Source organism: Lichtheimia ornata (assembly GCF_029851405.1).
Source record: "Lichtheimia ornata isolate CBS 291.66 chromosome Unknown scaffold00031, whole genome shotgun sequence".
In the NCBI taxonomy this organism is placed as follows: domain Eukaryota; kingdom Fungi; phylum Mucoromycota; class Mucoromycetes; order Mucorales; family Lichtheimiaceae; genus Lichtheimia; species Lichtheimia ornata.
The window spans coordinates 368,841-385,967 of NW_026695351.1; the positions used below are offsets into that span (position 1 = coordinate 368,841).

The 17,127-nt window shown below is 45.1% G+C and overlaps 2 protein-coding genes across 2 annotated transcripts; one reads left to right on the forward strand and one right to left on the reverse strand.

Moving 5' to 3' along the window:
• Positions 1–25: 25 nt before the first annotated feature.
• On the reverse strand, positions 26–2,744 carry O0I10_006861 (uncharacterized protein; the record flags this gene model as incomplete). Its single annotated transcript, XM_058486886.1, has 4 exons — positions 26–393; positions 1,020–1,258; positions 1,315–2,520; positions 2,587–2,744. The coding sequence occupies 4 exons, from the start codon at positions 2,742–2,744 to the stop codon at positions 26–28; spliced, it is 1,971 nt and encodes a 656-aa protein (XP_058342472.1).
• A 4,435-nt stretch (positions 2,745–7,179) lies between these two features.
• O0I10_006862 (uncharacterized protein) lies at positions 7,180–17,127 on the forward strand (the record flags this gene model as incomplete). The annotated part of the gene is made up of 13 exons (XM_058486887.1): positions 7,180–7,201; positions 7,267–7,446; positions 7,724–8,071; positions 8,164–8,901; positions 8,963–9,199; positions 9,257–9,532; positions 9,587–10,096; positions 10,156–10,482; positions 10,555–12,840; positions 12,906–13,436; positions 13,499–15,754; positions 15,811–16,473; positions 16,539–17,127. Coding segments are annotated over 13 exons (8,963 nt in total), but the record flags the coding sequence as incomplete, so codon positions are not given.

The following is a 17,127-nucleotide window of genomic DNA, read 5'->3' on the forward strand; positions in this document are numbered from 1 at the left end:
GATGTCGTATGGTGTTCTTTTTCTTTTACCATCTACCAGCAGCACCACCACCATAGCCGCCACCATAGCCACCGCCGCCATAGCCTCCACCTTGACGACCACCATAGCCACCATAGCCTCCGCCACCACGACCACGGAAACCACCACGACGACCTCCACCACGGCCTCCACCATGAGACGATGTTGACATCATTTCCAATCGAGGGTCAATGACTTGGTTTGTCTCACGAAGAATACCAACGAGATCACGTGCTTGTCGTGCATTATCAGTAGTGAAGAAAGTAAATGCTTGGCCCTTTGCACCACCACGACCAGTACGACCGACACGATGGACATAATCCTCAATGTTGGTAGGGAAGTCATAGTTGATGACAAATTTGACATCCTTGACATCTATAAATAAAATTAAAGTCAATCCAAGCCCTTTCTCAACGACAATGTTAAAAAAGAAAGGCCCCTTTCCCGTACATTTTCCAAAGAAAATCAGAGTCCCCAATGCACGCAGATCACGAAAGGAATATGTATCATGGTAGAAAGAATAAGAGCTGTCTTTTGCGTACGTACACCAAAGCGAAAGAGACAACGCAGAGAAAACAACTCGAAAAGAAAATAAAACCAATAGCCGCTGCAGAAACACGAAGCATGCGCGATGAAATGATCTCGATCCTCTCTCTCTCTTTGAGCGTACCATGAAAGGGGTTAGCTGACAAGATGGCATGCCCAAAGAAAACGATCCAAAAAGCAATTGTCTTTTGAAGGACGAATCAAAGCTTGTGGAAAGTGATGGAAGATAACTCGATGATCCCACGCACCAGTTGTTGGATATGTGTGTGTTTGTGTGTGTGTGTGTATGTGCATATGCAGCGAAAACAGGTCATTTCCCTCCCTCTCTCTCTTCCTGACAAACCAAATATCCTTTTTTGTGCCGCTGCTACTGCTGCTGCTGACCGGCATGCATATGGGATACGGGACCCCTAGGGATAGTTGCACTTTTCCTCATCATATAGAAATGAACTTACCGATACCACGTGATGCCACATCTGTAGCAACCATAATAGGATGACCACCGGAACGGAATTGACCCAAAACCCAATCACGTTCATTTTGTTGCTTGTCACCATGGATAGCCAATGCTGGGAAACCATCTTGGCGCAGGAATCGTGTAATGTCATCAGCTGTGCGTTTTGTGCTCGTGAAAATCAAAGTCTTGCGTTCGGTTTCTGGTTCCTCCATGATGCGTTCAAGATGATGGATGAGCCTATACAAGATACTACGTTAGGATTTCATATCAAATGTGATTGAATAAATACATACTTGGTACGCTTTTCAGGCTCTGTACACACTTCAACCGTTTGTGTGACGTTTTTGGATGCGCTGAGTGAGAGAGAACCAATGTTGACTTGGATGTAATCCTTGAGATATGATTCAGCGAGACGTTGAACACTCTTTGGCCATGTAGCACTCCACATGAGGGTTTGACGATCAGGGCGAATTTGGTTGACAATCTTGCGAATTTGAGGCTCGAAACCCATATCCAACATGCGATCAGCTTCATCGAGAACGAGATAGGTGACACGACGCAAGTTTGTCTTGCCAGCTTCCAACATATCAATCAAACGACCTGGCGTAGCAATGCAAATCTCTACACCACGAGCAAGATCTCTGATTTGAGGACCACGGGAAGTACCACCATACAAACAAGTATTCTTGATGCGAGAGCTACGACCAAACTTTGTGCATTCTTGTTGAATTTGCACAGCCAATTCACGAGTGGGTGCGAGTACAAGGACGATAGGGCCATCACCAGGTTCAAGAAGAGGTTGAGCATTGATATGAACGATACCAGGAAGAGTGTATGCAAGTGTTTTGCCTGAGCCAGTTTCAGCAACACCAACAACATCACGACCACTAAGAGCCATAGGCCAACCCTGGCATTGAATAGGGGTAGGTGCTGAAAATCCAAGTTGCTGTAACTCCTTCATGACGTAAGATGGGAAATTGGCTTCGTCAAAAGTCTTCAATGGCTTGGGGACATCATGGCCGATTACTGTCATGTTGGCATCACCACGCATTTTGGCCACGTCGGCATCGCTACGAGCGGCAACATTGGGATGTTCACTGTAAAAGTTCTTTTCAAACTTGGGAAGAGATACTTGATCCCATTGGATATCCCTGAGACCACTGCCAAGTTGACTCATACGATCACCGCCACCGCCGAAGCTGCTGCCGCCGCCGTATCCACCACCATAGCTGCCATATCCACCACCGCTGCTGCCGCCGTATCCACCACCGCCACCATAGCTGCTGCTGTTGTTGCCACCGTATCCACTAGCATTGCCACCGCTGCCATAGCTACTGTATCCACCGCTGCCGCTATTGCCTCCACCACTACCACCACTACGATGGTACGAGTCATGAGATGATCGATATGAGCTGTATGACGAATGGCCTCCTCGGTCATGATGTCTATCACTGCTGCGATTGGCACGGTCGTCACGGCTTGAGGAACGATGATCGTAGCTAAAAGACACAACTTGTGTAAGTCAAGGTATAGATTGACTACTTGGCACACACACAACGACTTACCGGCTGGAGGACCTTCTAGGAGATGCCTCACGATGCTCACGAGAGCTTCTGCTTGAATAGCCATCATAGCCTCTGCTGCTGCTTCGTCCACCGCCAGATGAGTAACCAGATCCGTGGTGGTGATCGCGGGACGAATAGTATGATGAGTACGACGACATAGTCTTTGCTATAGCAAAACAACAATAACAATGAAATCAGGAGCCCACAGTATTTTTCTTGCTGTTGTATTACCGGTGACTCCCTTTGAAAATGCATCTCAGGAAGCATTACCATTGGTGCGTGCGTTGAGAACATTGTAGTGTGGGCTTGGCCATTGGAGATGATTCATGCCAGCCTTCTTTTTCTTTATCCCACACACATCTTCCCACCTTTACAATGAATTGACATCCTGATTGCCACATTCAATAAACCCACTATCATCTATTTTACACCCTCCTTGTATCTTCTTCATCATTCACATTGGATGGATTGTAGTATCGTTGAATCTTTAACCTCTACTTCCCAAGATGTCGAGCTTCTGCAAATGAGATCTTTAGTCTTCTTCCCACCATTACTACAAGCACCATAAAGCACAATACTACCGTACTTTATCATCGAACAACGTAGCTATTCATCTTGATTAATCCTATTGTATGTAAAATGGTTGTCTTGTAACGAAATTCATGTATTCTCTCATGTTGTTCATTCACATTCATCCACATCGATTGCGTTTATAATGATCGCTGATCACAAAAAGCATTCATTGCATCCATCAATTTCATGTCCATTATTGCTATCATTAAATTTTCTGCCTATGTTCGCCAGGAGAACACAATGACACATAGAAGCTACGATCATTTTTTAACTTGCTTACTGTAAGATCCTACTTTTTGAGTAAGAAGATGAATCATACAACATACACCATGGTAGAATTACGAAGCATAGAAGACTACGTGAATGAAATAATGATTCTCAAAGATGAATCGAAGCTATAAGGTTCATGCTTTTCCTCATCTCCATGATATTGCATTGCAGCTGTCATGGTTAAAGCCATCAAGAAATGATCATGCTTTATCGTCTGAAACCATCAATCAGCCACCACTAGCACCACCTGCGCTGTTACAGACACGCGGGATCATGTGCACATCCCTTTACGCCCATCAACCAGCTTTTTCCCTTCTTGGTCTTTTCAACCGATGCTTGCAACTGTATGCACGCACGCACAGCGTTGCTATTGAAAAAGTTAGATGGATGATGAATGTGCGTGTGCATATACAAGTTGGCATGCTCTGCATCAAATTTCAGACCCCTTGCTCATGCATACCTCTTTTCAATTGCAAATGAGAGATATGAAACCATTAATTGCCTGCAGGACGATCATCACATGGCAAGGCTAAGGGCCAACATTATTATTATTGTACTATACAACAACATCGCCACCACAGATGATATTTGCTTGTTGATCTATGTATGCAGGTACACAGGTTTCATGTATCCCGATGATGACAATGGGGCTTGAAGAAGTGGATTCATTGTTCCATAGAAGAAAGAAAGAACCATGATCGATAAAGAAGGCATACCAAAATACCACGCGACCATTTTTTCATTATCATCAAGGTTAATAATGAGATGGTATCACTGATTGTTTCGACTACTGCACCAAGCAAACATGGCGTAAACGTAGTTTTTTAATCGCACACACGCACACATGCTCGTACATGGAGCTACACCACCATCAGCATTTCGCATGAATGAATTACCAAACATAACAAAGGATTGACACAATACATACCGCGCGCGCAATTTGCTTGTGCCACTGCATTTAACTTTTTCCGCAGTACAAGGAACATTTATGCTTTCGCTTCCCCGATACGCATGATGTGAGAAAAATGAGGCGTGTACTACTGAAAGTAGCAGCACATCGCATGATGGTGGAAGCAAAGTGTTTGCATTTGTGGCTGTCATCCATTATGGCATCCACCACCACTACTACAACACCCACATACACCCCGACCTTAATAATGCCAACAACCTTAGTATCGCGCTACACAGCAACAAGTTGTATGTAAGTCATTTATTTTGTGAGCAATCATGATCCATAACGAATTTTCCTTTCAACCGGCCCACATCGATCCCCGTTCACCTTTTTTACTTTTCTTATTCTTTAACCGAGATGTTGGGATATGCACAACGTAATACAATGGTAGCACGTTCGCTTGTTGTACGGGCACTGCTGCTATTACAAGAGTAGAAAGGCGCTCCTCGTGTCCTTGTCGAATGGCCAAACCCAATTCAAATTGGTTTTGTGATAGCTCTTCTTGCAAGAAAATGGATTTAGTGTATGCATTAGATGGAAATGGATGATGACAAAAAAGTTAAAGGGATCGATTTACTAGTGTATGGTGTGTGAGCTTTACCATGGTAGGCATAATGCAGTGGGCGTGTGTACATTAGAAAATGGCGCGCTTCTTGGATGAAATAAAATGTCACATGGCCAAAGATAGGTTGGTTTGGTCGCCACACACAATCGTCATCACAAGCGCTGGTAACGTAATGCGTTTTCTAACGCTTTTTCATGCGTCAGAGATATATTACAATACTCATTGTATAGTTGAAAGAGAGCGGTGTCAGCTCCAATTAACCTAAATCTGGTATTGATCGCCTCCTTGTGCAATGCCGTTAAGCGTTGCAACTACTGCAGTGCAACCGAGCACATAGAAATCATCCAAGAGAAAGACCACATTTACCAAACCGGATGATAGATGCGACAATTGCGTGTTGTGTGTATCATGGTTTCATTCAAAAGGCATCATGCACATGTTCCAAAGAGCTGATCATTGCTTGGCTTAGTCTAGAACCAATGCCAACTGCAACGATGCACGGTGTCTCTCTGCAGGGGTATCATATTTGTGGGTTGCAAGGTAATGATACACACAATACAACAGCCGGCGGCAGCTGTCTTCCGGAAGACAAACGGTCCATTTTTTTTTCGATGCAAAAGCTGCTGTGCTGAAGGTCTCTAATTCCCTAAAATGGCCATCTTGATGCACAGTCTGGGCATATCGTGCAACAGGTGGCGATAATCAAACGGGGAGGTTGAATGAGATTTGGTTGCCAGGTGACAGTTGCCATGATACCTAGTCATCTCGATACACATTATTGGTTCTGCTGTAGCCGTCAACTTGCATAAGGACCAAGTTGAACATTGCCATAAAAATATGTACCCGAAAATAAAAAGAGAAGACTGCATGTATGTATCAAACAAACAACACCATACACTTGTTCGCGGGAAATGATTTTGGTCGTCAATGTTTGGAAAGGGGGGTGTGCACATCATGCGTCACTTGAGCGGATTAAACTTCCCTCTCGTATAGTATCTTGACAGCACTACAGCAACACCACCACCAACAGCAATGCTTCCCGATGTTGTCGTCGGTGTCTTTTTGGTGCCACACCATTACCACCAACTTACAAGCCCCCCTGATTCCTATTCATATCTTCCCTTATATTGTAAAAAAGTTATCAGCTTAGGCTTTGATGTTGGGACCTCCCCCAGTTGTATCCCTTACATGCTTTAATTCGGGATGTATGCTGCTGTTGATGATGGTGCTTCATCATCAACGACGCCCATTGCCATCTTGTCAACCCCCAAATGAGATCCATTATCGATGGGTGTTTGAGGGGGATATGAAAAGAAAAGGAAGGTCATACACACTCACACATACATCAATCCTTTGTGTTATGTTCACGAGTTGTTGTATAAATGTGTACCAAGCTTGGCATGATCGTCCGTTGCAATATGCATTTGAGATTGAATACGATACCAATTTTTCGATCCAATGATCCCCAAAATGTTACAGATCATCATCATTCATCTCTCTCTTTTACTCGGCGGAATCGATTTTTTTCGCGCGCTTTACACTATCAAAGATACATCGCGTGGATGACAATAAAGTTTGGGTTTTGGGGGTGAAGGATGGGACATACTGCAACACACACATAGGCGCGGCCGAATTCATGTTAACAGGGCAAATAAAGATTTATGGTGTGACGAGAAGGGGGTGGATCGTACAAGAGGTGTACATGTACCACCTAATCCAAAGAGCATAGTTGCTGCATAGTAGTTCTCGCCCGTCAAAGAGGCTGGTGTTGACGATTTAACATTTAGCATGATTTGATGACCGGACGAGATTCAAGTTTGTTATGGTTGTGACACAGCCTTTGAACGCGTATACGTGTCACAATGCAAGCTCCCTTTTACCGCTTCATCACCCCCCGTAATACTGTATGTGTGAAGAAAAGATGCAAGTAGGTGTTGTGTGTACGTGTGTTCCCTGGTGTTTGATGCTTCATTGCATTGGGGGGAGCAAAGATTGAGAGAGCCTGACAGAGCCGATCATCATCTCGAAACAATTATTTCCACTGTGCTATCCATCACACGATTACATCTTGTGCTTCTTTTCTTTTTCTTTTTCCTCACCTGCACAGCTTGCTTTCTACCCATAAGCACAGCTTCATCTTGCTATACCTAAAAAGCAGATACCCTTTCGAAAAAGAAGCGATCCTATATCACCCTTCGATATATACCTTTATTGAGCAGTTGTCGTTATCATCATGTCGCTGCAATTTCCTTTGAGTAAGATGAAAGAGATTACTGCGAAAAGTGTGTTTAGCTTAACACACATACATTTGAAAACATAGGCTGGTTTTTTATCAAGAATAGCAATGGCCTTGTTATTACTGCGTCCAAGAACGCTGATGGAGCTAACGTTGTGATCGCTACGCTTCGCAACAACGACCCCAATTCTCAACTTTGGCGTCATGAAGGCGATGGTCTTTTGGTTAACAAGGAAAGCGGCCTTGTTATGGATGTTGCTAAAGGTAAAGTTGACGTGTAAATCACACAAGATTTTCTTTATTTTTCTTTGGGCGGGCAACACAGCGAGAAAATCTAGTTTCGAGTGAGCTGGGTGTGTATGTGTGGGTGTCATGGGATCACACTTAAAGCCTTGCATGCAAAGCTCGGATGGATAACCGACATGCTTTATGTTGCACAACGTGGGGGTCATATGATTTTGGCATATCACCGAAGCACACACCTATTTCGTGTAGCACGTAGTAAATGACAAGTTGTCGCTAATGATTTGTGTGTATACAGGGAGTCTCAAGGCAGGTGCCGAGATTATCCAAGCCAAGACCGAAAACTCGCAAAAATTTGAGATCTCCAAGGATGGCCATATTTGTGTGCAGGGAAAACCATCTTTGGTACTCGGCATCAAGGAGTCATTCTTTTCACGCAATGAGGGGTTGCATGTGCATCTTCAGGCAGCTTCCAAGCGCAGTAACGCACAACACTGGAACTTTGTGTTACCTGTAGTCAAGTCCTCGTCCACAGCATCATCTGCTCAACTCAAGCGGAGCAGCTCTTCTAGCACTGTCGGAAGCAGTGCCGCTGCTGCTGGTGCCAAGCCTCTTAGCAAAGGCATCTCTCAAATCAAAGAAGATGGTAAGTCATTGTAAAAGAAGAAAAAAAGAAACAAAAGCAAAAACCCTTATCCGCGGCAATAACCAACCAACCAATGCATTGTGTATTTTTAGATGCTCGTTCGGTTGTATCCTCGTCCACTTCATCGAGTCTAGGCCAAGATGAGAACCACAGCCTTCCTGCTGGCACCTTCCCTGATACACCATTCTTCCTAAAGTCGAAGCATACAGGGTTGTTCATTGGCCTTGAGGCTGCTAGCATGTCTCAAGCAGGTGGTCGTCTCGTGATTGACACGCTCCACAAGTCCGGTGGTTATGATAGTCAACTATGGACCTATGATAAGGCTACCAGCCGTATTATTAACAAGCATTCAGGCATGGTACTTGATCTTGAAGGTCTTAAGGATGATGCATATGCATGCCAATCCAAACCTCGTGATGGCAACAAGCATCAAGAATGGATCTTATCCGTCAACAATGAAGTATGCCTCAAGCAAGATGATTCGTGGGTACTTGGTATCAAGGAGAGCTGGTTTTCTACGGCTCGTGAAGGTGCCCACATCCATATCCAAAAGAAGACCAAGCTTCAAGACACTCAACGTTTCACCATTGTGCTTCCCATTTACAAGAAAAAGACCGTTGAACAAGCTTCTGAGCAACAACAAGGCACCTTCCCTGATGGTTGGTTCTTTGTCAAGAATCAAGCAAGTGGTGAAATCGTTACTGCCACCGATGATCTTGATATTATTGTTGGCAAGCTTGATACTTCCAATTACTCGCGACAGCTGTGGAGACACAAGAATGGCTTCCTCATCAACAAGGCTTCCGGCAAGGTGTTGGATGTCCGAGGAGGTATGGTGTTACATAGGTTGTGGTTGGTTTTTATGGTTGCTCACAGATCAAACGTATATAGATGCCATTGCCAGTGGTGCAGCTATTTGCCACTATGATCAAAAGAAGAAGCATAACGATAACCAAATGTGGGCATTGACCTCTGAAGGCTTCATTTATGTGCAATCTCAAGCATCGCTTGTTATCTCTGTGAAGGAACGTGATGGCAAGTCGTACATTCATCTTGCTGACAAGAGCTCAACGGAGAATAAGGCTCAGCGTTGGAACTTTGTGTTGCCAGTGTTCAAAAAGAAGCAAGGTAAGAAAATTTTAAAGATATACCTCATACATTGCCTTTAACACATACGTATCATAGATACCGCTCGTAGTGTTGCTACGACTACCACCACTACCAAAACCATCAAAAAGACTATCACCTATCGCTACGCACAATATCCCTCAGGCTGGTTCTTTATTAAGGCCTTTGTCAAGCATTCTACCAAGGAAGAGCCTCTTGTGCTTACTGCTGTCAAGGAATCCAATTCTATTGCCATTGCTGCTCTCGACCGTGAAAATTGGCAAACACAGTTGTGGACTTATGTTGATGGTGCCTTGATCAGCTACGCCAATCATTTGGCTATTGATGTTTCCAGTAAGTGTATTACCAAAGGTAACCTTCATCCTATACTCATCATCCCATGTTTAGGTGTTACTGAAGGCTCATCTTTGAAACTTGTTGAACGTGAATCCAAGCCTCGTCGTCAACGATGGATGCTTACCATTGATGGCTATCTCGTTAACAGCATGGAGCAGACTCTTGTCCTTGCACCGCAGGCGGCTGAGCAAGATGGCAAGTATGAATTGTCAATGGTTGATCATCGCACCTATGAGAAGGAGCATAGCTGGGGATTGTTGTTGCCTGAGATGTCTACACAAAACCAAATGCAAATTCTTGTACGCTGGACTATTGCTCACTTGAAAGAATGGTCCGCCAAGTCTTCCAACATGCGTACTGTCTCCCAACTCGCTTACTGGCCTGAAGATGAATTCATCATTTCCGATGCTGATGGCTATGCTTTGGCTCCTCACAAGGCTGAGGCCTATTCGCTTGTCTCATTGACTCGTATGCAGGATGCTGATGCCGAAAACTTCAAATGGAAGTATGATGGTGGTTATTTGTTGCACGTTGCTACCGGTCTCGTGCTTCATGCTGATGGTAAGTTTTTTTATCGCTAGACCGAAATTGGCCATGAGCTTTAACGTGTTTGGGATTAGATCGATTGCACCATGGTAGCAAGCTTATTTTGCGTAGCAAGTTGATGAATGGCAACACCGCCGATGATCGCCAATTATGGACCCTCAAGACCAATGGCTCCATTGTTTCATCGAGCTACCACTACATTGGTTTGAGCCTTGTGCGTCATGGTGAAGGATACTCTGTGGAATTGTGCGATTACAAGAAATACCGCAAGCATCACTATGACTGGACCTTGTCGTACGCCAAGTACGAACGTCGTTACAGCGAGATTCACAAGCGTGAAATTCTCGTCATCATCACCTTGTACAAGATCATTCTCAATTGGCGCAATGCTTCTTCAAAGGGTAAGGGATGATCATTGATAACAACATGCCATTCAACCATATATTCATATACATTTTTTTATTACAAAGCAGCTAGCAGCACGACTCACAAGTTGGTGACACAAAAGTATGGTATCTTCCCTAAGGATCCCTTCTTTATTCGTTCCAAGCACGATAAGTCACTTGTGGTGACAGCTAAGACTACATCCCAAGGCGAGAAGCTTGTACTTGCCAAGATCGATTACAAGAACTACAAGAAGCAATTGTGGACCAGCGATCCTTCGGATGGTTCTTTGGATAACGTTGAGACCAAGTTGGTGATGGATGTTGCTGGTGGCAAGTTGATGCCTGGTTGCAATGTGATTCAATATCATGAGAAGCACATGTGGCGTAGTCGCAAGAACCAACAATGGGGCTTGTCTGTTGATGGTCATATTCATCCATTGAGTCGCCCAAGTCTTGCATTGTCACCCAAGAATGATGAAGCCAAGGAAGGTGCTACTTTGCAACTCCAAAAGCGTGGTGCCTTGTCTGCCGATTATCAACAATGGACATTTGCTGTACCTGTCTTTGGTAAATCCCAACAACATGCATCCATCAGCCGTAGCAGCACTATTATTGAAGATGTGGGTGATGCATCTCTTGAGTATGCTGATCGTGAACGTTATGAACGTGTCGAGAAGCGTACCATTGTTCGTCGATGGGGTGTGTTCCCTTCAGGAGAACTCTTTATCCGTATTCGTCATGGATCTGAACGTCTTGCATTGACTGTTGAAAAGCAAGAAGGCGATGATGTCAAGGAGTACCCTGTCACCGTGCGTGCATTGAATTTCAAGGAGTACAAGTGGCAATTGTGGCGTTATGAAGAAGGCCATCTTATCAATGTGCAAACTGGATTGGCTTTGGATAGTGCTACTTTACGTGAAGTGCTCTTGGAATATGGCCTCAAGACTCAATTGTTTGTACGTGCTGTGAGTGAAGAAGAGTCCCAATACTGGTCTTTGGGTGTGGATGGAGAAATCCACCTTCGTGGTAATGAACGCATGGTGGTCGGTGTTGCTTCAGAAGAACGCGCTTCTTTCGCTGGTGCACAAGTGGGTCTTAAGCAGCTTCGCGTATCAAAGACCGAACAAGCTGGCAAGCAACAAGTTGTTCTCCATTCCGATGCATGGATGCGATGGGGCTTCTCCAAGCCGATCTATGGCACCGTGTCCACTGCCTCTCAAGTAGCCGAAATCAAGGAGACCGAGGAACAAAAGATTACCGTCGATGAGTGCGATGAGTCTGATAACGAATCCGACGACGAATCCGACTATGAAGATGACGACGATGCTTCCACTGTGTATGATACAGACACCGATTCAGTCGCTTCTCTCGATGTCACCTCCAGCATTGGCAAGAACAAGCTCAAGGAGACTCTTTCTTCAAGCACAAGAAGTGTCAAGTCCAATAGCTCGCGTTCTTCTCGCTCTTCACGCAAGGACTCCTTCACGTCATCGGATGACTATGTCCCTACTGGTTTTGAACGCGTGGTGAGATACAAGACGCATCATGGTGGTTTCCCTACTGCTGGCTACTTTATCATCAAGAATGATCTCCATGGCTACGTGCTTGATGTTGATGGTGCTGTCAATGATGGAAGCAATATCGTTCTCTCTCAATTACGATCCACCGACTTTGCTAGTCAATTGTGGTCCTTCCGTGATGGTTTCTTGATCAATCTCAAGGGTCAAACTCTTGTCTTGGATGCTTCAGAATCAGACAATCTCACTGCTGGTGAACGTCTTCATTTGTCAACTCGCTCTGGATCCTCTGCCGATGATCAACAATGGGAATTCAGCTCTGATGGCCTTGTCTATTTGCGTGCCAAACGTACCCTCGTGCTTTCTCTCAAGGAACTTAAGCGTGGCAGCCACAGCAAGATCGATGTCTTCATCCAAGAAGAAAAGACGCATGGCAACTTGAAGAATGGTGCTCGCCCTGAACAACGTTGGGAGATCCTTGTGCCATCTTTGATCCCTGTTGAAAAGAAGGAGAGTGGTGTCAAGATTGTTCAAGCTGGCAAGAAGGTGGTTTCATCTCCTACGACTACCACAGCTACTGCTGCAGCTGCTGTTGTCACTTCGATGTTCACTATGCGTTGGTTACGTGAGACTTTGCGTTACAAGATCACCACTCATGATGCTTGGCCCTCTTCTCAATGCTTCTTTATCCGTATGGGCGCTGACAATGCATTCCTCGCTGCTGGTACTCAAAAGGGTGAAGTTGGCGTTTACGTCCTCAATGACAAGGTGGATTACAAGCGCTTCTTGTGGGTCTACATTGATGGCTACTTGGTCAACTACAAGTACATGCAACGATTGGTGTATATCGTAAAGTGTAAGTTTTACTTTTCTTATTTCTTATCCAATGTCCTCAACAATGCATTAATGTAAATTTCATAGCTCGCCAATGGGTTCTTTCGGATGCCAATGACACTGCTGAGCAGACTTGCCATATTTCCACCAATGGCTTATTGACCATTCGTATCCGCACCACCATTTACTACTTGCGTATCGTTCGCCATGCAGCTGGTCACTTTGAGCTCGATGTCACCGAAGATGAAAAGAGCGCCCAATCAGCTACTGACAGCCTTCTCGAATTGCACACACCCACCTTCGCCAACAACGACCATGAACATGATGTCAAGGCCTTTTATACTGCAGCATCCGCTTACGCTGCCAAGCAGAAGCTCACTGCCTACAAGACCATGACTCTCACTGTGCAACGTGCTATTTTCCCTGCCAACGACTGCTTCTTTGTCAAGGTGGATGATGGAAAGAATAGCGATTTGGTGTTGGCTGCTAGCAAGGCTGCTCCTGGTGCGTCCCTCTCTGTTGAAAAGATTTCATACACCAATTTCAGAACCCAATTATGGACTTTCCGTGATGGCTTATTGTACAATTATGGTACCCAAATGGTGATGAGCATTCAAGGTAAATCGAACTTTCTCTCATTGTGCATGTTGTTTATATGGGATATTAATATGGAAATATAGGAGGTATTGCTCCATGGGCCAAGATTGGATTGCATCTCAAGACAACGGCTAGTCTCAAGTGGTTCTTGACAGCGGATGGCATGATTCGTCTCCAAGGATATCCTGGTTTGTCACTTGGCTTCCGTTCGGATAAGCTTGTCAATCAAACGGCACTTGTTTTGGCTCCTGTGGCTGATAGCACTGAACATGCTATTCGTTGGAAGTTTGCTGTGCCTGTGTTTGGCAAAAAGAAGGTGGCTGCATCTACTGGATCCTCAACCACTACCACCGAAGTGGCTGCTGCCGTTGGACAACAACATCATCAATCAGTGGCCAATGTCGATATGGAGCTTGATACAGTTGACGAGGTGCATGCTGAGATTGACAATACCACTACGACTACCACCACCGAAGAATCTTCCAAGAATCTCAAGAAGGTCGTGATCAGTGCCGAGATTTGGACCATCACTTTGCGTTGGCGTATGTATTTGATTCGCCGTCTCCGTCAATGCAAGAACAAGGCTGAATTGGTGGCTACTATCGAGGAATGCAAGCGTGTTCTTTATCGTGGATTGGACAATGAACATGGTGCAGCCGATCTCACTGTTGTTGAACATGTCAAGCACGTGTTGCATTTGCAATTATTCGAGACCATTTTGACCAAGGTCAAGTCGCACAAGGACAATGACACCATCTCATTTGAGGAGCTTGGTATCCAATCGATTATTGATAACACCTACGGCGAGATTCAATCCTCAGTGGACAAAGAAAGCCGCACCGAGCTTGGATTGGTTGATACCACCACGACTCAAGTGATCAGCAAAAAGGAGGAGTCTCGTTATGCTAAGGAACAAGTGCTTGTTGGTGTTACCACCATTAGTATCACTGTGCGTTATTGGCTCGTGTCTTTGCGTAAAAAGTTGATTCAAGCCAAGAAGAATGGTGCCTCGGATGAAGAGCTCAAGAAGATTGTTGAACAAGAACACCAGCAACTCAAGACTGAGATCGACACTACTCGTACCTCTGTTCAATCATCCGAATCATGGAAATTGGTTGGCACCACTGTACATGGCTCGGTGACTGGTGTGCTCGATCGCATTGATAAGCAAGTTCAACATGTTGTATCCACTACCTCATTCGAAGAACAACATCTCGTCGGCCTTATTGAGGAAAGTGAGGATGCTCTCGTTACCCAAGTCGAGGATTGTCAACATGCCATCCTTAGCCATGATGAGCAACAAGAGGATGACAAGACCGTGGTGGTGGTTGAAAAGGCTGAGAAGGAGGCTATTTTGGATCACGTGTCCACTGAGTTGGTTGAAACCAAGATCCGCATTACGAGCTGGTATGCTCATCTTGTGCGTGAGATCACTGCATGCTATGAGGACAAGGAACAGCAACCTAATGCCAAGGAAAATGCATTGATCATCACTGAATCAGCACAAATCACTCTTACCGGCATGCTTGAGGAAGTCAAGCTTTCACTTCGCAAGCAATCCGTTGGCCTTTCTGTTGTCGAGCGCCGTCGCATTGAATACCAAATCGAGACCATCCGTGCTAGCATCCTTGCTTACTTGTTGCGTTTCAAGCGTTATGCCGAGGTTGAAAACGTCACCGATGAATCTGTACGCAAGTATCTCAAGTTGTCGTTTGGCTCTACCGAGCGATTGGATGTTGCCGAGCAATTTGATCAAGTCATGTACAAGATTGATGATCGCAAGAAGACTCACAAGCACAAGGATACCATCAAGGCAGGTGCAGCTGTTGCTGCTGGTGCAGTGACTATTGCCGTTGCCGCTGAAGAAATCCGTGGCTATGTTGTTGATTGGTTCACTCGTCTCAATCGCCGTGTTTCCGATCGTATCAAGCAAGGTGGTGAAAACGTCAAGCAAGATGTCGATGTTATTGTTGCTGAGGCACAAGCTGAGCTCAAGACTCATGTGGATACCAAGAAACAAGCTTGCACTCATTTGACCACTACCACCACTGCTGAGGAAGTATCATTTGAACAAGCATTTGGTTGGATTGAAACCACCACTTGTCATCACACGGAGCAACTCAAGATCATTGCCACCAAGTCCGAGGACGTCAAGGTCATCGAGCAAGAGCTCACCAAGCTTTCTGAGACTGCAGTCCAACAAGTGAATGATACGACAGACAAGTGCAAGGCTGGTGTCATTGTCACCTCTGATGACGTTACTAAGGCTGTTGGCTACAAGGAATCGACACATGTGGAAGTTATTCATAATGACAAGCAGGCTGTGACCTTTATTGAGGGTAAGCATTACACATGTAATAAGGCTGGGTATCATATATTAACGTACACTATATAGAAACAACAACCACTGTGTACACTTGGTTCTATGGCATCATTGGTCGCGTCTCCAAGCAAGGTGCTAAGGTCGAGGATATCGAATCTTCCGAACAAGAACTCACTGTCATCATTGACCAAGCCAAGGCTAAGTTTGAAGGTGATACCAAGCTTGAGCGCCGTACCTATTACATTGAAGCATTGGAAGCTCTCCGTGCCAAGGCTAGAATCCGTTTCAAGGAGGTCAAGCAAATTGCTGCTTCTAAGGACACTACGGAGGTTGCCAAGTTGGAGAATATTGCATCATCTTTCAAGCAAGAAACCATCATCCATTGCGATCGTGTCAAGAAGGGTGATACTATTACTGCTATTGTTGGCGACAATGAGCATGCTAAGAAGCCTGAACACCATGACAAGGAACATCACCATTCTAAGATCGGCATTGCCGCTGGCATTGGTGGTGCTATTGCTGCTGGTGTCGCTGGTGCTGCCGTTATTCATCATCACGATAAGAAGGAGGCTGACGATCATAAGGAGCATCATTCTCAAGATCATGTGCACAAGGATACTGGTGCTGTGGTTGAAAAGACCAAGGTCGAAGCCGACAAGAAGACTGATGTTGAAAAGGTTACCACTGAGACGGGTGCTGTTGCCATTGGCAAGGTTGAAAAGACCACTGAAATTGGTATGTTTATTGTATTATGGTATATCGTGTGGCAATGTGCTAATCATGTTGGTTTTTCTATATAGGCAAGGAAACTAGCACTGTTGAAGTGGATACCGGCAAGAAGGTCTCTGAGCATGACCACACCATTGGAAAGGTTGTTGCTGGTACTGTGGTTGCTGGTGGTGTCATTGCTGTTGGTGCTGCTACCCATGTCAAGAAGACCATCAGCTCTTGGTTGGCTAAGCTCAAGTTTGATGTGGCCGAATGTGTTGAACAAGGTGGTGATCAAAAGCAAGTCGAGGCTATTGTTGCCAAGGCCAATGCCGATATTGAAGTTCAATTGCAAGAGACGTGCAAGAAGACTGAGACCACTGGTGCTTCCACCATCGTCAAGGAACAACTTATTGCATCCACCGAATTGGCCAAGAAGGCTGCTTTGAAGAGCTCTGCCCAAGTCCAAGCCGTCACTGTTGAAGTTGTATCATCCGGCAAGGCTACTGGTGCATCTGTCAAAGAGCGTATCGATACCATCATCAAGTCTTCCGAGCAAGAAGTCCACACCGAGCTTGAGAAGGTTGATAGTGAATTGGTGATTGAAGTTGAGCACAAGGAAGCTGAGGTCGAAGTTACCAAGCCTGTCCACAAGGTGGAGGAAACGAAGGCTGAAGTTAT